Source organism: Triturus cristatus, chromosome 4_2 (genome assembly GCF_964204655.1).
Source record: "Triturus cristatus chromosome 4_2, aTriCri1.1, whole genome shotgun sequence".
Classification (NCBI taxonomy): Eukaryota; Metazoa; Chordata; class Amphibia; order Caudata; family Salamandridae; genus Triturus; species Triturus cristatus.
In genome coordinates, this window is record NC_140586.1 from 367,376,359 (window position 1) to 367,398,281 (window position 21,923).

Consider the following 21,923-nt stretch of genomic DNA (forward strand, 5'->3'; position numbering starts at 1 on the left):
TGCAATCCCAGCTTTGGGAGTGTTCTGCACAGTGTATGCCGGCATGAGCACTCTGGTGGGAGAAGTGTCCAGTGTTGTGGAGGTGGTCAGGTTGGTTTCGACTAGTTATCCCAAACTGTAAAGGAAGTGAATGGTGTTGAACCTTCTGCTGCAGCTACAAAGGATACAAGTTCACAGATGGTGGACCAGAGTGGAGAATCTCCTTCGGTGCTGAATACATGACTTCAAATCACTGTGTCTGTGGTCTGCAGCATTTTAAGATATAGTCTGCTCAGATGCTGTGGATGAATGCAAGAATATCATTTTCAGCCTTTGACTCATGTTCCACGAGTACTGACATCAAGTCAGGGAGCTATTTTTAGGTCTTCATTTTGACATAACCTCCTACCAACCCAATATCTTATAGGTCTAAATATATTGTCAAAAAATGAATGAATATATTTTACTATTATTTATGTATGTTCAGTGTTCGAGAATATCACTTTCTTTCGGAGCATTGCTTGTGAACAAGAAAATATGTGCGGTGTGGTTTCGAACAAATGTATGTATGATTATCATTCGGCCATGACAAATCCAGGCTGTGTACTGTGCATCACTTGTGTGTCCCTTATTTATCTCTTGTGCATGTCTTAATCTATTGTTCATGAATATGAAAAATAATACAAAATGCTGTGGCACACAGTGAAAGACCATGGGGTATATTCACAAGAACGTGTAATAACTACGGCAAGAGTAGCCTAACGCAACTTTCAACATCGCAGCCCAATGCGGGAAAATTACGGCGTGCCAACCAAGTATTCACAACGCGGTTGAGCATGCGATAGTCACCAGATAACGCGTCAAATGGCAGCGCATAATCCAACGCCACGACGCAAAAATGCAAAACGCGAATGCAAAAAATCATGTGATGAGGCCAATCGAAGTAAAAAAATTTGCAAAAGCCAACCACAGGCCTGCAGATCCCATGTGACTGGTGGGAAAATGCACCATAAAAGAAACAAAAAAAACCACCAAAACCAATTCAAACTGCGTAGCACCATGGATGCACCCAGACTGAGTGCACAGGACATGCCAAATTCACCAAGCACCACGGAGGACCAGCATGGAACCCCGGGGTTGGGGAAGGGCAAGGAGAAGAGGAAGACGGGGTTCAGTCCGCAGGAAGACCGGATCATCGTCACAGAGGTGATAGAAAACTATCAGCAACTGTTCGGCACCTCCCCTGCGGCACTGGCAACACAAACGGAAATATGCCAGTCCATAGTCACAAAAGTCAATGCAATCGGAGTGTTAAGGAGGTCAATGGAGGAGGTCAGGAGGCACTGGCATAAAGTGCACAGCCAAACGAAGGAGAAACTCACTGCCAACAGGAATGCAGCAATGGCGACTGGAGGTGGGAGTCCTGCGACACAAAAGGAGCTGGATGAGCTGGAGGAAATGGTGGCCACAGTCAGCAGTGTGGAGACGGTGGCAGGAATTGGAGGCATGGACACAGCTCGATACAACCTGACCCAACAGCAACAGGGCAACGACCAGGGACTGGGGGGACGGGGGAGATGGGCACAATGGCACACATGCACAAATATGTTGCGCACACTGCACACCCACAATGATCAATCCACAACACAGCACAATAGGGGAGCGCCTCGATGTGGTCACTGCACACGAGGAATTGTGCATTCTCCCATGCACAACTGCCAATACATATGCAGTATGTCAAGGCATCCCATGCACGGCTGTCTCGGTTACACTCTTGTTCGTGATCCAACAGGGGACGCAGACACAAGTCATAGTCGATTTCATCTATGGTTGTGTTGGATAGGCAGACATCCATGGGACACTCGAATGTGCATGTTCGGCAGTGGAACCAGGGCTGAACGCAGGTGACGTAGGCCAGGCGGAAGCTCAGCCGGTAGCTGATCTGTAGCACTGCCAGTGGGAGTGCGCCCAGTGAATGCAGCATACGTGCATGGTACTGTTCCACGTGACGGGGGTTGTGCATGTGCCCGGGATGGCCTGACATTGCGTTGGTGCCTCTCCTGGAGGATATGCCACAGCTCTGGGCTATGATTAGATTGTGTGTGCCACGTTGGGTAGAATGGGTTGCTGTTTCCATGAGTATCAAGGGCATCCCATGCGGGGGTACCTCAGGCAGGGCCTTCTGTGTGTGGGCTGTGGTGAGTTGTATTGTTCATTTGTGCAATGCGTGGTGTGGGAGTAGTCCACGTCTGCCATGGCATCTCTCTCAGGGTATTCCAGCCACGTTCAGGAACAAGGTCAGAGGTGCAGGTGTCCCCCCACCTTCTGCATTGGTACAAAGAATGTGATGAGGCTTTGGAGCTGTGATTGAGGCAAGACGTTGGGCTCATTGTGTCCTGATAGTGATACACACACACACATGTTAGCATGTAAGGCCAGGTGCCCGGGAGGCCTTGCGCTGCTTGTGCAGTCTCACTCTGTCTTTCTTCCTCGCTCTCTCCCTCCCTCTCTACCTCTCTTTCCTTTGTTGTGCGCATGGCACTCCTTCTTCTCTTGGGTTATGTCTTCCAGGCTGTGTCCTACAGATTGTTCAGTGCGGACCCACTAGGACTCATCTAAATGCTTTTTGGGTTTTGTTTTGATGGTGTTTTGTGTTGGTGATTGCATTGCTGTATGACTGATTCTCCATTTCCTGGGCACGCATGTGTGTTGGTATTCCTGCTTGTGCGACATCAGCCAAAAGTTTTTTGGGGGGATTCATAGTGTTGGTGTGCAGTTTATTTGTCCGGGGGCCGGGTGGGGGCCAGGGAGGGGTGGGGGTTGCGGGCCTGGGTGTGGTGTAGGTGGGTGTTGTGGCCCTCTTGGGTGTCCGTGCTGCATGGGCAGTTGCTCTGGGGCATGTTCTTCATGTGTGGCTCTGGGCTGGGCTCCCATTTGTGGTGCAGGCTGTGGTCCGACTTAGCACCAGGTCAGAGCAGGTGTTATTTTCCTGCTGCTAATGCGCCTTATCGCCTGTTTTGTGTTCTTATCGCAGTTCTGTCTGGTCGTTGTGAATGTTGTGGAGTGGTGTTGTTGCGGTTTTGGGCACTGGAACGCCTACTCTGCATCTCATTAGCGATAGTTGCGGGAGTCTGCTGTGGCGATGTTTTTTGCGGCTGCTATCGCGGGTAAACTGGTGCTGTGGGCTGTTATCACCAGCTAGTGAATGGGGCGATACATTTATCGCAACTTTGGCTGCGATAAAAGTGCCGTTAACTAGGCGATAGTTCCTCGTGCATATGCCCCCATATGTGCAATAGTGGTGTTGTGTGTATCACGGGATTTGTGATCATGTTCTTTCAAGTTGTATGCTTCAATCATGCCAAACCTGGAGCTGGTCTTGTGTGTCACTCGCACGTTTTATTTTTTTGTTTTAGTGTTCATGAACATGAAAAAGGGTACACACTAGGCGGATATTAAAAACAGCTACTTTCTTCAGGTTTACAGAACATCCATCTGGGGAGACCGAAATTATTAAAATTACAGGTTCAATTTTATTGTCAAGGCTCAACTCATTTAATTTAGTCAACAAGAGCGCTCCAAAGATTGGAATTCAGATAATTCAACAAATATAGGAGCAAGTCGAGAGACTGTGTAATTGTAAGAAAATCCAACCACATTATCTCTCATGTGAAAAAATTAGGGGGCGTGTCTACAAGGCGGCGAAATAAAATTATCGCTGCTTTTGCGGCTGTTCTCGGCCGAAAAGCGGTGATAATTTTATCGCTATATCAGCAAGGTCACGCTATCGCATGAAACCTTGCCTTAGCACCTGAATTCCTAACGCCCATCTTTGCATCTCTAATGAGATGCAAAGTGGGCGTTGCTCCCCAGGCTAACTGGAGAAATGTCGCTAAGTAACATTTCTCCTATTATCAAGCCTCACGCAAAGCAGCATAGCGGCAAGAAAAGTAGCGATAACCTCTTATCGCTACTTTCCTAACGCCCTATCAGCAAGCTATCGCCAAACTTCGTGGGATTATCGCTGGGTTTCCAGCGATAATCTCACGTTTGGCAGTTAGCGCTAGGATTTTTATCGCTTTTGAGATAAGCGTTGCTAATAGCACGCTATCTCAGCGATAAAAATCCATGCTAGCCGGCGATAAATATCCTACTGCTAAGTGCGCTTAGCGATAATTATCGCCGGTTGTTGCTGATATGCCCCTAAATTGGCTTCACTTGAACAGAGTTACATTCAAATGTAATTTTATCGCCTAATTAGCAAGGTCAAGCTAACGCGTGAAACCTTGCTTCAGCGCACAAAATCCTAACGCCCAGCTTTGAATCTCTAATGAGATGCAAAGTGGGCGTTCCTGACATGACAGGAGAAATGTTGCTAAGCGACATTTCTCCTATCATCAAGCCCCACACTATGAAGCATAGCGGCAAGAAAAGTAGCAATAACCCCTGTTATCGCTACTTTCCTTACGCCTGCTTCAGGACTGACTTAGCCATGATATCCTATGGAAGGTAGATATCATGGCTAAGTTTGTGATTCCAAATCATCAAGCTAACGCCACATTTTGTGAGATTGTCGCTGGGTTTCCAGTGATAATCTCACGTTAGGCAGTTAGCGCTAGGATTTTTATCGCTTTTGAGATAAGCGTTGCTAATAGCACGCTATCTCAGCGATAAAAATCCACGCTAGCCAGCGATAATTATCCTAGCACTAAGTGCGCTTAGCGATAATTATCGCCGGTTGTTGCTGATATGCCCCTTCTTTCCTTGCTGTCTCTGAAGATTAACGTTACCCTACAGGAAACAACCTTTGATCTTGCATCACCAGTCAGATGAACATTTCCTAATTCATAAGAAAAAAGAATGGGACGAACAGGGGGAGCCCATAAAAATGATCTTTGGTACTCTGGAACGAATACTGCACACCTTTCCAGCTTAAAAGTCTAAAAAAAATGCACTGAAGTGTTGATAGACACCAACCACCCATAACCTGTCTCCAAATTTTCCGCTTTGGTACCTTACCTGATATTGGCTCATCATCAGCTACAAAAATGGCCATATGAAAGGCGAACGCCCTCACCTTCATACCTGTGTTGATATTTGACTTGGCCACATGGGTGTGTGTTACCAATCAAATAAATGAAACAATATCGAGTGTGAATACATATACATCCCATAAAATGCTAATAATCAAACTCACTTACTATCTATAACACACGAAGGATATGTTAGTGTCCCATTTGTACACTGTCCAAAGAGTTCTGAATGTGGTTCCTTGATGTAGCCCTCTTTACAGGTAAAGGGTATGGATGCTTTGTGCTTAACCGCTTGGTTGATCTCTTCAGGCTGATACAGTTCTAAGAAGTTTTTATCAATTTCACCTTTAGTGAGATGACACGGTTCTGCAAAGTGACCAAAAATAGTATCATATATTTATAAAATATTACCTTTTCATACAAAGATAAATATGAAAAAACATAATGTTGATTATTAGTAGTTGGAAAAAGGCACTGCATTGTAACTATAATAAAATGTATATAGGCTGTTTCAGATAAAAAGCACAATTTGAAAGTTCTTCAAATGAATTTAAGGGGGCATATTAACAAGGAACAGGGAAAATTAACGCTAAGGGCGCTTAGCGTTAATTTCTTTAACGCCCGCTATCGCTGGATAATATCGCCTGGTTATCGCGTTATTACAACGCTAACCACCTAGGCGATAAAAAATCCAGCGATAGCGGCATTTTGGGAGGCTATCGCTGGTAATGCAGTGATAAAACTACAAGAATAGGGATATCCTTGTTGATAGCCCATGGTGGATTTAACCATGTAATCCACCTCCCATTGGATTACATGGCTAAGTCTGAAAATTAGCAGACGTAAAAAAGCAGCGTTAACCGTGGTTAGCACTGCTTTTTTTGTCTCTAACAGGGTTAGCGTGAAGCGTGATAATATGAGAAATGTCGCTTAGCGACATTTCTCCTATTGTTTTGCTCTGGAACGCCCACTTTGCATCTCATTAGAGATGTAAAGGGAAGCGTAGTGAAAAAGGGTGCTAACATGCGATTTTGCATGTTAGCACCCTGTTGTTGATAGGGCGATATTTTTATCTCCGCCTCTTTGGCTTTTAAAGCCAAAAAAGCGGAGATAAAGCCCTTGTTAATATGCCCCATAGGGGCATATCTACAATGCACCGATAGAAAATTATCGCCGCTTTTCAAGCTAACGCGTGAAACCTTGCTTTAGCGCACAAAATCCTAACGCCCAGCTTTGCATCTCTAATGAGATGCAAAGTGGGCGTTCCTGACCTAACATGACATTTCTCCTATCATCAAGCCCCACGCTATGAAGCATAGCGGCAAGAAAAGTAGCGATAACCCCTGTTATCGCTACTTTCCTTACGCCTGCTTCAGGACTGACTTAGCCATGATATCCTATGGAAGGTGGATATCATGGCTAAGTTTGTGGGGCTCTATCAACAAGCTAACGCCACATTTTGTGAGATTATCGTTGGGTTTCCAGCGATAATCTCACGGTTAGGCAGTAAGCGCTAGGATTTTTATCGCTTTTGAGATAAGCGTTGCTAATAGCACGCTATCTCAGCGATAAAAATCCACTTTAGCCGGCGATAATTATCCTAGCGCTAAGTGCGTTTAGCGATAATTATCGCCGGTTGTTGCTGATATGCCCCATAGTGCTTTGAGGGAAGGGGATTCCATCTGTTTAGGATGAGAACTTGTCTAGTCACAGTTTTATGAATCCTTTGTAGTTCAGTCATTGATTTTACAGTCAGTACAATAAAGAGTCTGTTTCTATAGTCCTAGGTAGGACCACATCAGTAGTAGACTTCTCAATGTATAGAAAGAGTCTCAGATCAATTTGCTGACTTGGGATTGATGGGAAAATTGGAGGCCATATTCACATCAAGGTTTTTCACTTCAGGTGAAACAATAAGTGACTGGCTCAGTTCATTGGGCCAAGATGACATATAGTTTTCCTTGGTTCATAGGGGAGTGTGTCTGTTTTTGGGGAATGTGAGGTGATTCCCAGCAACCCACTGTGCCATAGCTAAAAGACATTCACTGAGTCGTACGATTTTGACCTGTGAGGGCTGTTTGACATTTGATATGACCATGGTGTGGTCAGCACAGTTGTAGCAGATTAAGTTGAAAGAGTTGTCTAGTTTCTGACAAGCGGCAGGTACATGTTAAAGTGTCAAGGTGTGTTAGTTGATCCCTGGGGAATACCTACTAAACTGACTTAAGGTGAATACATGAATGGAGGTAGCAAGACAATTTAAGGCCTGTCTTTAAGAAAGGACTGTATATATTAGCTTACCGTTCCATATGTCTCTGTTCCATGACCTTTGGGCTAGTAGTTGAATATCAACTGTGTCAAAAGCTGATGACAAGTGAGGTAGTAAGGAGGTAGCAACCCCATTGCTTTCTACAGCATTCTTGAAGTCGCCTGAGACCAATATCCATGCTGATTCCATACTGCCTGACAGAAGATTGCTTTGGTTGATGTAAGTTGATATCTGGTGAAGTTTCCCCTTTCAGTGAGTTCACATAGGAAAGACCTGCTAGCTAAAAGCCCTTACTTTGTTGTGTGGGAGTGGTTGAGTACTTGTTTCTTTAGAATAGGTTAAATATATGTTTTCAGGTCACGTGAGAATTCACTAGTTGATAGGGAGGAATTCATGATCCCTTTTGTTGGTGCTTTTGCAGAATCAAATCAAATCAAGCTTTTTTCGATTACTTTAAAATAATCATAGAAGCACATAAAAAGAGATCAGTGTATACGTTACATTTCATCCCAGAATATTTGTAGCTCACAGAGGAGGAAATTATACAATCATAAATATCATTGTAATCACATAAAAACAAATAATTACTTGTTCGCCCATGAAATAATTTCATAACAATATGGATTTCCTACATTTAAAAACCTTTTTTAAGAACTGTAAAATAGAAATAGTAACAAATGTGTTCTCTATCAATTTTAGGTTAAACAATGCTGGCCTACATTGTCTATGCCCAAGGGACCTTAGAATTGGGAGAATCCATCTCTTTCGCTGTCCAATATAAAATTTACAAAAAATAATATGTGCAATGTTGACTGTAGGTATATATCATCACATGGGCAGTTACTCATAGATCTGGACCAATCATTTAACTCAGGGAAACTGATTAATCTATGAATTATATTTAAACTAAAGCGCACTAGCAAGAATCTGTCGTAGTCTCCTGTAACAATTCTCAAATAAGGCGCAATACTGGTTGACGTAAAGGTGGGATAATGCGCCTGGACAGTAGCGTTAGTCAGACTAGAACTGTTTCTGCTTGCTTCAAGCAGACTGAAACAGTTAGTTTTAAGATCTTTATTAGCAACAGTGCACAAGGAATTTGAGTCAGAGTAGTATTCAGGGTGGCAAAGACTGCGTGTGAAAGGTTTTATATAATTTAGCCACTTAATGTGCATGGCACCGTCTAACCCAAAGCTATCCGTCATAATTTGCCGATTAAGCAATGTTTCCTCCGTAGTCCTTATCCAGTGCCAAAGTAGTACCGGCTGCATTTTTATAATGTCCTCCAGATAAGGCAAACCTAATTCAGTGTGGCAAATATGTGTGGAAATACTTGAAGGGACGGTCAACAAAAACGAAAAGAATTCTCGGTGACCTGTAAGGATTTAATGTCGGCATGCCCCCAAACGCCGGCGCCATACGTGGCGATTGAAACACACTTTGCCTTATATATTTTTAGCAGTTCAACGGGTGATCGTCTTCCTAGTTTTCTGCTAAAATTTGAAAGGGCTGCAAGTGCCTTACTAAATAATAGTCTCCTCGTTTTAATGGCTTGTGTCCAAGTCCCCCCTTGTTCCACTAAAATCCCTAAATATGAAAACGTTTTTACACATTCAATCTTTTTTGAATCAATATAAAAATCCCTACACTTACTATTTCCTGCCCCACATTTCATATTAAAAGTTTTATTAGTGTTAACAGAAAGGCCCGGATTTGTCATAAATTCAACAAAGCCGGATTCTGCCCGTGGGAGCCCCAATGGAGTGCGGGACATAAGGACCGCATTGTCCGTGTACATTAATGTGAGTATGGGGCGTTTGAAATATAGTAGGGAAACCTCTATACTGGCCTATACATTTAGATGAGATCTAGCTAGATTCAACATTGCCAAAAAATAGCTGCCAAATATCATATCATGTCATATTGTTATTCACTGTAAGCAAATTCCAAATCCTTTATAATTTTTAAACCAAGTTTATTTTCGCTTTTTATCATTTAAGCTTTATATCACATGTAGTTAAGACAAACAAACCATTTTTTTTTTTTTTTTTTAAAACAGAATCATTTTTGTACCCACTATAATTTTAGTACAAACATATAACGTGCTTCATATTATGAAGAGACATCCTAGACATAAGAGACATAAAATTCACTTACTACTCATTCACACTACCATTCGTACAAATAGGTAAACACTATCTAAAAAGAGAAACATTAGGGAGGGGGAATGAAGGACCCTCGAATTGGTCTCAATGTCGTTGTGTGCTGAGATAGATTGAAAAAAGCGGGAATTCTTTCTCCAAAACACCAAAATGGGAGATATCAATCTTCAGTATCACTGTGCTGAAAACAAATTCGCGGTCAACGCGCGTTTCAGTGGGAGACCACCTTCTTCAGGACCAACAGGAATTTATAAAAGATGAAATGTGTGTACAAATTGTCAGGATGTCTGAAAGTCAGGGGACAATTTCCAAGCAACATACTCAGGAGGCCATCTGTACGTGATCTACAGAGGTGCCAATTTCTGAGGCAGGTGAGATTGAAGAGAGTTCAAAGAGGAAAGTTTATTTTATGTCGGTATCATTTTCTAAGTTCACAAGGAACAAATGCTTGTCAAGGCATAAGGTTGCTCGCCTGGGCAACACGAAGCAGGTATTTGAATTTCCAAATGCTTATACGTTCTTTTCTTTTTGTATATATTATTCTTTGTTTGAGATAATATCCAATCCGATGTTGTCTGTAAGTCCTGCCGTCAGACGTGAAGTCAATCTTCAAAGAAAGCAATGGGGCGTTTGTCCACCGGTGGTAGGCCCTGGCACACCTCCTGTAATACCTGCCCTAAATTATTTATGTACAAAGTAAAAAGGAAGGGTGCCCGTACAAATCCTTGCCTCACACTTCTCTTGAATCAAATAGCTTTGTGCACTCCCCCCCTACCCCATAGCGGACTCTTGCCTTGCCTTTGCCTCTGAATAGAGCTGCTTTAAAAATAATAAAAGTGGTTTTATACATCCCCAATCCCTCTAAAATATTCCAGAGCTTTTTATATATGATGCAATCAAAAGCCGCTGTTAAATCAACAAATGCTAAAAATACCTTTGCCCTTTTGGCCTTTGTATATTTGCCTAACAGGATTGAAAGGTTAAGTCCCTGTTCCACCGTACCCATTCCTTTGCGAACACCGTATTTTAGGTCACTTATAATAGATTTTTCATTGGCCCAATCATGTAATCTATTTAGGATAATTCGGCCCACAATTTTGACAGTAGAGTCCAGTAAGGAAATTGGCCTGTAGCATGTCGGGTTTTCTCTATCCTCTTTTTTGAATATCGGTACCAATGTCGACTCCGCCCAGGATAATGGGAAATAGGTCGAGCACCTAGCATTATTGACTTGAGTTAAAAACGGTCCCCATAATGGAATATTAGATTTAAACAGATCCACAGGAATGCCGTCAGGACCGGGGGCTTTCCCTCCTATACTTAACTCAATTGCTTGATTGATTTCTAACAGGTGAAAATGCAAGTCAGGCCTGGTTAGCACTTGCACTAGTTCATCTGTTACTTCAGTATTTTTGGCTATATCACCAACTGGGTCACTATACAGCTTAACAAAGTGGTCTACCCATTCTGTCTCGGTAATGGCTATCTCCAGCTTGGCTAAATCTTTATTGGCCAAGAAGGGTCCGTTAACCGCTTTCCAAAAAGCAGAAGAATCTCTGGTTTCTGAAGCTAAATGTAGGGCTTGCCAGGCCTCCTCTTTTAATTCATCTTTCCGTTACTTCATTGCAGACCGATATTCCTTTCTGGCCTTTCTAATTTCATCTCAATTTTTCTTTGTATTATGTAAGACAAATTTTAATTTTGAGTAGGACTTAAAGCACTTTTCAGTCAAACCATCCTTTTTTCCGTATAATTTTTTTATTGACCTTTACTAAGAGAGCTTTTTTAATGTACTCTGAGATTATATAAAACTTTTTATAACCTCACTATGTGGAGTAGACTCTGTAAGACACGCCTGTATAACGTCCATTCAGTGTACCACACCTTTTTGGTAAAATCAATGAGATCCCCCCATCTGAGTGCATACCCATTTAACCTGCTCAGAGTTATGTTATCCACAATATGAGTTTGGCTATCTCTAATATTTATGTTATTACTAGATACTGTTAAACTTATACTCAGAGGGAAATGGTCACTCAGAGAAATTGAATGAGTACGAAAGTCATGAATTCTAGTAGAATGTCTATTTGAGATTAAAATATAATCAATAGTTGAGAATGTGCCTCGACCATTAAAAGTAGGGGAAAACGAAATAGAAGGTGGACATAGCTTGTTTGCAAATTCCAGGTCCACAGTGAAAATGAGTTCATTTAAAAGATACCCGAAGGGCATATGATGGAAATGTGGTAAACCTGAGTCTTCCTCTAAAAGAATCCCCAAAACCTCCTTTTCCACATGTGGACATAAAGTTGAGTTAAAATCTCCACCCCAGATGGTAACTACCTCTCTTGCCGGGGTGGTCTGAGTGCTTTGTAAGCAATGACATAATTTCTTGAGTACCCCCCTTCCTAGCATGGGGAATGTTATTATAGAAGTTTATCAGGGTGATACTGAGTTATTTATCAACCTCTATCATAAAGGACTGAAAGTACCTATTTAAAACATTCAAAACAATCCTTCTTAAATTTATACGGTTTGAAACATATGTTTTTGCAGAAGATTCAAGTAAATTTGATTTAAAATGTTTGACGAGCATGGGCCTGCTAGGGAGCCGGCTATTTTAAAGTAGCTTTAAACATATCAGTGGCCTTATTTTCTTGTTAGTATATTTAATGACAGTGTTGGTTTAGGCATAAAAGTAGCCTGGTTTGGAGGTGGAGGGTTTGATAAAGAACGTGCGGTATTTTGAAAGAAAATAAGGTTTGTGGCTTTTTTGATGATGCAGTTTGCTCTGTTCTCACCTACAGAGCTACAGATATTAAAGTGCTAGTTGGATAACAGAAGTTATTGATGGTTCCGAAAATGCACTTTAGTTAGTCATGCAGCCTCCACGATGATTCGTGCATAGTGGGACCTTTCGTCCTTTTTTATGTAGATTCTGTATTGCTGTGGTGCCATTTTTTAAATCCTAATTGAGTGCTTTCATCTATAGTCTTTTGAGGGACGGGCCTTCTGTTTTTCATTGTTTTATGTCCAAGTTTAATCAACCTGCTATCCTTCTTATGGGATGCAGATATGTGGATTTCGAGGGACAGCAATGTTGAAGGACCCTCTTAAGTACTGGTAGAACTACTTCTCAGATGTTTTTGGGCCAAGCAGTGGAGAGGTGGAAAGGGATTCCAGGAATGAGATTACATCAAATTTCTTCTAAGATTTGATATCTATGGTTGTATCAGAGTATGTAGTTGATTTGGTTGCCATTAGAATGCTCATGAAAAATGTATATTGTAATGATTATTTCAAGTATGAGGCAGTTTCCAGTTTCTGAGTTTAAACTTTGTTGGGGCAGATACGGTGACAAGGGCATGTTCTGCTGAATCTGTGATACTAGTGACTAATTGGTGGAAGCCAATCACTTTAATGCTGCGGAATAGGCAGGAGGTCTGATATAGTGCTGGTTTGCCAAAGCAAATGTTGAGATCCTGTATGATACACAAGTTTTTTCGATCAATACTAGTGTTAGTAGTTGAATCCCAAAAACCATCTGTGGAAGCAGCATTGCGAAGTGGTGGTAAATAAATGAGGAGGAATGAGGTTGAGAAATTTGCAGGAAGAGAGCAGCAGCCTAGCAATGATTTCCTATGTGAAATGGCGAAGTCCTTCATAACTAATTAAGGCAGGCTCACTGTGTGAAGTGCAAGTCCTTCATCAGTCTTTATACCAGGGTAGGTTCCAAAGGGGATTCATATTCGTTGGGTTTCACTTTGTAAAGTATGGGACCTGTATCTTTGCTAAGCTAGGTTTAAGTTACGGCACAGAGATCAGGTTTGAAGTCTGCTAGTAGTCCATATGCAAAATTCAGTTTTTTCTTATGGATCTCACATTGAATGGTATGCATAACAGGTGGTTGAGATCAAGTTTGGGCAAGTTTGGCATTTATTAGTGATCAAATCAGATTGAGTATTGGAATTTTGCAATAAGCAGGTGCTGGTCTCTCGATGGTATATAATCTATGGTACACTGTGGTCCCGACTGTAGCCCGACCTCTTGAAGTGTCCTCTAGTGAATGGTGGTACAGTCCAGAAGTGGGAGCTAGGGCACAGTTAGATGGTAGAGTAGAAGAGTGTTTCAGATTTTGACACCTTGTGTTGCTCATGATATAGTGGAATCTTTATGGAGTTCATGTTGTAGCTCATGTTGCGGCTGTTGCCACTGAAGCAGCAAAGGTTGTGCGCAATATCTATCACATCAGTCATTGAGTTAGTCTAGGAATCATACTTGAGACCCTACAGGTATTGATGGGATGAGGACATGCACTGATAGCACCATGAGTGGAATGGGTATACGGAGATTGGGAGAGAAGATAGGTGAAGAAGAAATGGATGAAGAGGTTGGAAGATTGTAAATGTAATATGTAACTGAATAAGTATTTTTGAGAATTGTACAGAGAGATACAGAATACAAGTGAGACAGGAGATATCCGTAGGAGGAGGGTGGGACCTAAGGAGGAGTGTGGATCTTTGAAAGGGTTATAGAAGCAGGGTCAACATGTTAGGCTCAGTGTTTAAATTGTGTTAAATTGCTCAGATTGTGTATGATCAAGAGTGAGTTAACTTGGTGCCTCAGTCGAGGTGTTTAGAGGGAGACAGCATTGGTGTGATCAGGTTAGGATTGGATTTGAGGGTAAGTGGCATGGGTTAGAGAGTGTGTGGTATTAATGTTGCATTCTGGTAAAATAGAGTGTAACCTGAGCATTCACATTTGCAAAATTGATTTGTACTACTTCTTTTTAGCAAGTGAGGGTTTTCCCATTGTGTTTTAAAACAGGGTATGTTTCACCTACTGAGGATGCTTGGAGAAATATGTAAATGGGCAACCCTGCAGTATACCCAATAACCCAAGACTTTCCCAGTGTTAGAGAGGGAGACCTACTGATGTATATAAAACTTCAGTAGTATATCTGAATTAAGGTGATCTAGAAGGAGGCCTAGACACTAGTCTAGTGGATCTGGAAGGCCTACGAAATGTGCAGTAAGTGGAACCTAGCAAAAAAACCTTGACCTACCACAGTCCTTCTCTCAAGTCAACCCAGAATTAAATTTATGGTTATCCTGTATATGGTCTCAACAGAAATAATTATTAAGTTCATAAGGCCTACCCAGACAATTAGCAGGGTAAGGGATCTACATTAGCAATCCAGTTAGAGGAAAATTTGAATTTTTCCTAATCCGGGCAGGAATTGCACTTTTGTGCCAAAAGGCTGACTTTTCCTTGTTGACTCAGCATGTCTGATTTCAGCCATGCTGACTAAAATGCATAGCATCATATTTCAAAGACATTTCCAAGCCCTAAAGGGCCAAAAATAAAGATATCAAAGGAAGATGCCCTTAACATCTTAACCGTTTACCTATATTCTTGTGCTATATGGGAGTGAGAGCGATACTACGTAATGGTGACTTATCACCATGCCTGAGAGCCAAACCAGTCTACTCCCTAATTACCAATTTGCTTCTTAAGCCTAAAAACACTTTGTAGGTTTCCTGGTCACAAGCAAAGAAACCACATGGCACAACAGTGAAATGGAAAACCAAAACTTACAGTTATGATGTTTCTGTGGTACAAACAGTCCCCTCCATAATATGCATACTAAACACTGTCGAGCATAATACCCTAGTTGGTAAAAACTAGAGTAACTTGTCTTTGCTTCAGTTAACTCACTATTGCTTTATATTGGCAGGGACATGGTTTTTGGCTCCAGGCACTTAAAACATATAATTCAGTATGGAGGTGGGGTACGGGAAGGGAGCCACCAGGCCTCATCAGAGGGCCTTCAAGACAAAACCAGGCTACTCCCTGACCATAAACTTCGGAAGCTTAAATAACATTTCATCTGTTTTCTGGAACCCTGAAAAAACTGCAGGGAAAACAAAGGGCAGTGCAGTGCAAGGGGGCTCCAAAACAAATGTCATTGGGACTGATGGGGCAGAACTAGCATTCTCTGTATTAGCCTTACTAAATACAGTCCATCACAATACTTAATTTGGCAAATAAAAAAATTATAGACAATGTTTGCCCAATATTGCTCCGTGGTGCTTTATTTGTAGAGGGGGCAAGTCTTTTCAGCTTCAGACTATCATGGATTGAAAATATCACTTACCTGAACAAACTGGGTGAGCTAGGTGTGTTGCAGATTCTTGCTGTGCACTATCCTGCCTTTTAGAATGTTATACGTTATTACTATCATAAGTTTAAGCTTCAATTTCGAGAATGACTCATGATCACTTAACCAAAACCCATGATGTATCAGTATGCAGACTTCACCTTGGATTTTATTTCCATATCATAATAGGAATGCTTGCATGTACATGAGTAGGAAAGTAAGAGATGCTCAATAAAGCAAACTAACAACCACCTACGTTTGCCACGGACTGGTAGAGAGCATCAAGGTATCCCAGCAAAAAAATATAGTGGAAAGTTTCTAAGTCAGAAGGTAAAAACTTAGACCGAGGCCTATTGTGAGGGCTAGCTGTTCAGGGCTCCATTGTGGTTGGCCATAAACTTTGACTTTATCCTGGTCTACCAAAACCATATGTCACAATAGGCACTATTGGTTTTTATGTGCTATATAGTGTTAAATCTTTGAAAATTGATATTTCCGGTTCCCTATATTGGATTTTTGTCCTTTTGAAGATTAAAAATATTTCCTTTTTCTATAAATTAGTGTTAGCTTTTTATTATGTGTTGTGTCCTAATTATTTACTGAATTGGTGTTTTTAATGCTCTACATACTTGTCTCTGAAGTTAAGCCTGCCTGCTCGCAGCCAAGCTACCAAAGGTTGAGCATGGGAATAATTTTCTGAGACGTATTCTGAGCCCTAGACTGTAAGTGGTCCTATTGCCAGTGGTAAATATATATTGACTACCACTAATAATCCACTTTCCAATAGTCATTTCGAAATGGATTGCTTTAAATGAAGTAGGTTCAGATCAAATCTGGACGCAGAGTGCCATCCTTCTTTAATATCAGAAAGAATACTGAATACACCTCTTGACCTTACTGGCATAAAGGCAATTTCTCTATGCAACTTTATGCCAGCAACTAGGCCCAAATCTCTTCTAGCAATAATAGAACATGTTCCTTGTTTATTTTGCACTTTCGGTGAGGGGTATTTGAGCGTAGGTGAATGAACTCAATGGAGTACCACTGCTGTTCTATGGATAGTATCCACGTCTCTGTTGTCACCCTCATCCATCCTTGAGGAAAATTCCTCAAACTTCCTTGAACAGGTGCTGTGTGATCTGGGGCAATACTTACTGAACTTACTAAACAAAAGCATAGGGTTGCAACCCCGCTCATAAGAAGGGAGAAGAAAGCTTGAAACTGGTCCAAGGGATACCATCGCCCTAATATATTAATAGTGACAACAAATGGGTATTTCTGCCTCTACAGAATGTTTTCCATTCCTAGCCAAATACCATGTCTCATATTTCCAAAGACAAATATGTATTTTTCTTTATATTAGACACTCACCCACTCTAGTTGTGGCATACTTCATCTTTGGGTGTCATCCTAGTCCCTAAAAGCCAGGATGGGTTCAACTGTATACCAGGGAGCACTTTGAAAATTACCATGACTGGGGACCTAGAGTAGATAAAAATTCCACAAACCAACCTTGGTTTTCATTTATTTGTGGTTGTTTGGGTATGAGTTAAAATTATCTTAATCAAGCATAAGGATATTATGGTCCTTTGACCCTAATTCACCGTTGACATGTTTCAGCCGCTATGCTCAGGTTTCTTGGGTCCAGGGTCGAATAATCCAGAATGTCAATTATTCTCTGCCCCGGTTACACAATTATTTAGAAAAGCATGCAATGCTAACTCACATGCAAGGTGAGTGAATTACTCCCCCATTTGTGGGATCTTGGTTCCTAAGACAGAGAAAATAATTAATTATTAGATTTTTGGGTAGCCGTCAGGAAAGTATACCAACTATTGTTATTCACTTGACAGAACAATGGTGATGGTACATGTGATCATCACCAAAAATGTGTTATATTGTGCAAAAAAGACTGTGGTGACATCAAAAACCATGCGGTAAAGCAAACTATGCTGAAGCGTCACGCAGGTCACTCATTGTTGGTCTTCGTGGTGTCACACATAGTTTGTGTTCGTAATCTCTTGCCTGAAAACAACCTACCAGGCAACATACTCACATCATCTAGGGTAGCATGCCGATTTGTTACCTATTTGGTGTGCCCACACTCTCCCAGCTGGTCATGTCTCAGTTACAAAGGGCTATGTTTAAAAGCCCTCTTATCATCCAGTGGACACTGTCACGTTGGCCGCAAAATAATGTGAAGACGTCATACACATGTGAAGGGATCCATGCGAAGGGAAGTCCTTTCCGTGTGGCATGTGGACCCAAATGCTGGGAATTTTATAAGGAAAGGCCAATCTAGGCAAAAATAAATTAGGACTCTACCTGAGTAATCCCAATGGTTTAAGGTGTTATTGAAAGCAAAATTATGATTGTTCGTGTTCCTTGATGTAAATTGCATTGGAACGGATTTATGGGAAATGCTGTCCCATACTCATATCAGATTTTCAAAGTTCACTGATTCGGGTAATTTTCTAATCATAACAAAAAGGGTGTTTTGATAACATGATGTCCCTGCATCTGCTAAGTGCCTCAAGGCTGTGTGAGGTTCATATTCTTGTACCTAAAAGGAATTTGGTGCCTGAGTGTACTTTAAACTTTGACCCTGAGAATAAGTCTGACTTCTCCGTGCCGAGCTCACCCAAGGGTGAGCACAGGTTATCAGACAAGTGTATCATACTCACCTTATCTAGGATGGTGGATTCTGCCTTGCTTTGACATGTCCCAGTCAGCCAGAAAACTCTGGGTCTAGCGCTAGGTTTAATTCAAGTGAGAATGTCTGCCACTTTTCGGGTTATCCACACATTGTTATTGGCCTTGGCTCAAAGTTTCCACATCTTTAATGACAGCTTCCTCAAAGTAAGGATTCTGACGGTATGAAAGAAGGAGGGGGACTAAAAAAGGGTTTCCTATGTAATCCTGTTGAACCATTGTCTGCATCTGAAATAGGTGTGCTCTGGAAGAAAGACTTAACTCTGATCTTCCTGAAGAACCCAGCCAGTTCACACCTTAATGTAAATGTGCCCATATCTGCGGTGGCCGCTAGTCTCGGCTGGGGTTCTCTTCTCTTCTCTTGATCTTGGTCTGTACTCCGTGTCTTGGGTTTTCCCACTGGACCTGTTTTTCTCCTCTCGTCCCATGTTTTCCTCTCCATCCTCTTCTCCCTAAAAATGTCCGGTTAGTTTGGAAAAAAGCCATTGATGGTGGTGGGCCTAGAGGAGGAGTGGGATCCTAAGAACATTGTCAGTAGCATAGTTGACGCTGGGGTGGGGGATGGAAAAACTGCTGCTGGAAGCACCTCCCTCTAAGGTTCCTTTGTCTGCCTCTAAATCTGTTGTTAGAGCTATCACTAGGCCATTGAAATTGAAGCCAAATAGCTGTCTTTTTTTGTATTCAGGGATTCTGTATTCTGCTGCTTGTAGCCCTGGTTGATGTTTGGCTGGACTTTCTCATGTGAGAATTTTTTCACATCTTTTTGAAGTGTGCTGATTTTGCTCTGCATAAGAAAGTCTTTAGAATCAGTGATCTCCTTGTTTACTGCGTCTAGTTTCTTCTTAAAGACAGTGATCTTGACTTGTGTGTTTAGGAAAATTTAACTGGCTTTTGTTTTGACTAACATGGTGTCAGAGAGGTGTTTTGCCTGGTTTGTAATCAAGATCAACCACTCACAGGAGCACCATCACGAGATGAGTGACCAGTTTTTTTCTAAATGTGCTAGTCCTAGTTGTTCTGTCATGGTTGTTAGGTAAAATAGACAAAAAAGCTGCCTATAGCTGTGCGCAGCACATAAACTTATTAACGAAAAGCAGGGGTCGCACATAACCTGGCGCATGAGAAGGTAGGAGAGACCTTGAAATCGGTCCAAAGAATACACTCTTCCATATATATATCTCACTGACAACAAAAGGGTATCCTCTGCCTCTACAGAATGTTTTCCTTTCCAAACTAAATACCATGTCTCATATTTCCAGAGAACAACTCTAGTAGTGGCATGCTGTATCATGGAGTCACATCCTGGTCAATAAAAACCAGGATGGGCTCAACCGTATTCCAGAAGCTCTTTGTATATCACCATGACAGGGGTATCTAGAGTAGATATAAATACCTCAAACCAACCTTGGTTTCTCTTAATTAGCAGTTGTTTAGGTATAAGTTAAAACGATCTTAATCGGGGGTAAAGATATTATGGTCCTATGACCCTAATTCACCATCTACAGGTTTCAACCCCTATGCTCATGCTTCTTGGATCTAGGGCTTTCATCAGGACGTCAATAATTCTTAATTTTCCTAGAGTTTCATTTGTATGTATACTGAACAATAGTTCACCTTTTAAGGTATATCTAGGAGTTAATGTTGCAACTAGCCTGTCTTTATTGATCAACATAAAATTATTTCGCAGCACTCCATTTTAGATATTGTTCCAGAAAATGCTGGAACCATTTGATTAAATCATAATTGATAATCGATTTAATCATAAACTGATCAGAAAGGCTGATGAGTACCAGGGAATTTCCAATGCCCACTAAGGTCAGATTGCCAATTTTGAAGCTGCATCATTGTACTTGCTTTCTTCATCTAGAGTTTGGCCTTTAGTGGCACTTTGATTAGCTGCCCTTTTATGTCCTCTGTTACCCACTATCGAATGTGAAGGAATATGATCTCAGATGCAAATGAGTTCTAGTGGCACATCTTATATTTACATTGAAATCTGGGTGTTATACAGTGTGAATATTTCACCTATTACTTTGAAACTGGGTTGACATGGACAAATATTGTACTCCACCTACAGTTCTTGAAAATAGCTCAAGAAAGAAACCATCCTTCTCTTGCTACAACCTGAACAATGCGATTTCCGGAACAGGGCTTATTGATTACAGCATAGAAGGATGTTTTTTCATCTAGACAAGATAGTTTAAGAGAGCATTCCTCGAACAGTTTGTCATTATCAGACTCTATTATGTATTTCATACATCTTCAGAACTTGGTGCTCCTTCTATAGTTGCCCAGGGCCTTCATCTGTGTGTGTATGTTGGTGTGGTGGATATGCTGTGTCTTGCTATGCAGGTACCTGTGGGGGTAGGTGCTAATGGTCTGGTTTGGGGACCATTGATTTATCAGAAGTATGATAATTACATAGCTAGTGTGAAACAACCCCATTAAAGGAGATGTTTTGCTTAGCATCAGTCTTGCCAATAGATGGTAGACTCTGCATTGAAGGGGTGGCTTATTTGGCTATGCCTATCAGTTTAAACCTAATCTTCTGAGGGTCTGTTAACAATATGGCCTGTTTTGAAGGCGTCAACACGTTTTCTTGCTTTGCCATAAAGTGATGATGTTGATTTATCCCTTCTTTTGTCATTGGATTTTTTTTGGCTTCCAGTTCCTGTTCAGGGCCAAAACTCACTTAGTGCCTGTGAGGAATCTGGGTGAGAGGGTCCCATGCCAGCTAGAGGGTAATGGACCCCAGTTGTAAAAACTGGAGTCTTTTACCACATGTGCCCCGGTGTTCCGTCCCACATATCCCAAGGATGTGAACGAAATAACCCTTTGTAACATATGACTCTCAGGGTTAAAGCGGCAGACCAGACCAAGACTTACTCGTGGGAGGTGCCATAGTCTAGAAACTCAGAACCCAGCAATGCAACAAACACTTATTAAATCACGGTTTAGTTGGTACTTTGCTTTTTCTTTTAAAAAGTGAAAGTTCTTTGTATTTTATACAACAGTAACTCCTATGACAATTCAAAAATATACACAGACTGTCGGATAGAAATGTCTTAGAGGATTGACTCCACAGAGTCACATAAACTCTTTCAGCTGATCTCTGGGGATCCAACACTCCTCAAGAGCTCAACTAATAAACTACCAAATGTAGAAAGGATTTTCTTTGGCTGAGCAGTCGTAGGTGCCCCTTGGCCCAGCAGCATCTGGTGACAAAGACAGAGAGAAATTTATCTGGCCCCGTTGGGCTTTGTGAAATGAGGTTTTCTTTGTGGAGCTCCTGCTGCAGCACCAATAGTTCCAGTTCACGGCTCTTTGACTCTAAATGACTCTAAATGATTGTTGTTTTTTGGTGAGGTTCATTTTAAACTGCTCTCCTCCATTGAACAAGAGCTTCAAGGAACTTCTGCCAGTCTCTATTGTTATGCTTACCTGGAGTTTCTCAGCAGTAGCAACCCATGGCCCACAATCCAGGTTAAACTTCCTCAGGCACTCCCCGAGTCCGACAGCCCCTTGCCCCTTGTATGTGTGTCCATTACACATCGGGGTAGATTTTCACAGAATGAGCCACAGGAAAACGTCTCCTTTGGGATTCCCAA

At 41.6% G+C, this 21,923-nt stretch overlaps 1 protein-coding gene across 5 annotated transcripts in view; it reads right to left on the reverse strand.

Annotated features, from left to right (window-relative positions):
* Nucleotides 1–21,923, reverse strand: part of LOC146833904 (complement factor H-like) — a 1,264,875-nt gene that overhangs the window by 673,336 nt on the left and 569,616 nt on the right. For all 5 annotated transcript variants that reach the window (XM_085601813.1, XM_085601812.1, XM_085601811.1 and 2 more), the window contains one exon: nucleotides 5,181–5,378. In XM_085601813.1, coding sequence (XP_085457939.1) covers nucleotides 5,181–5,378 — 198 coding nt within the window. The remainder of the gene's footprint in view (nucleotides 1–5,180; nucleotides 5,379–21,923) is intronic.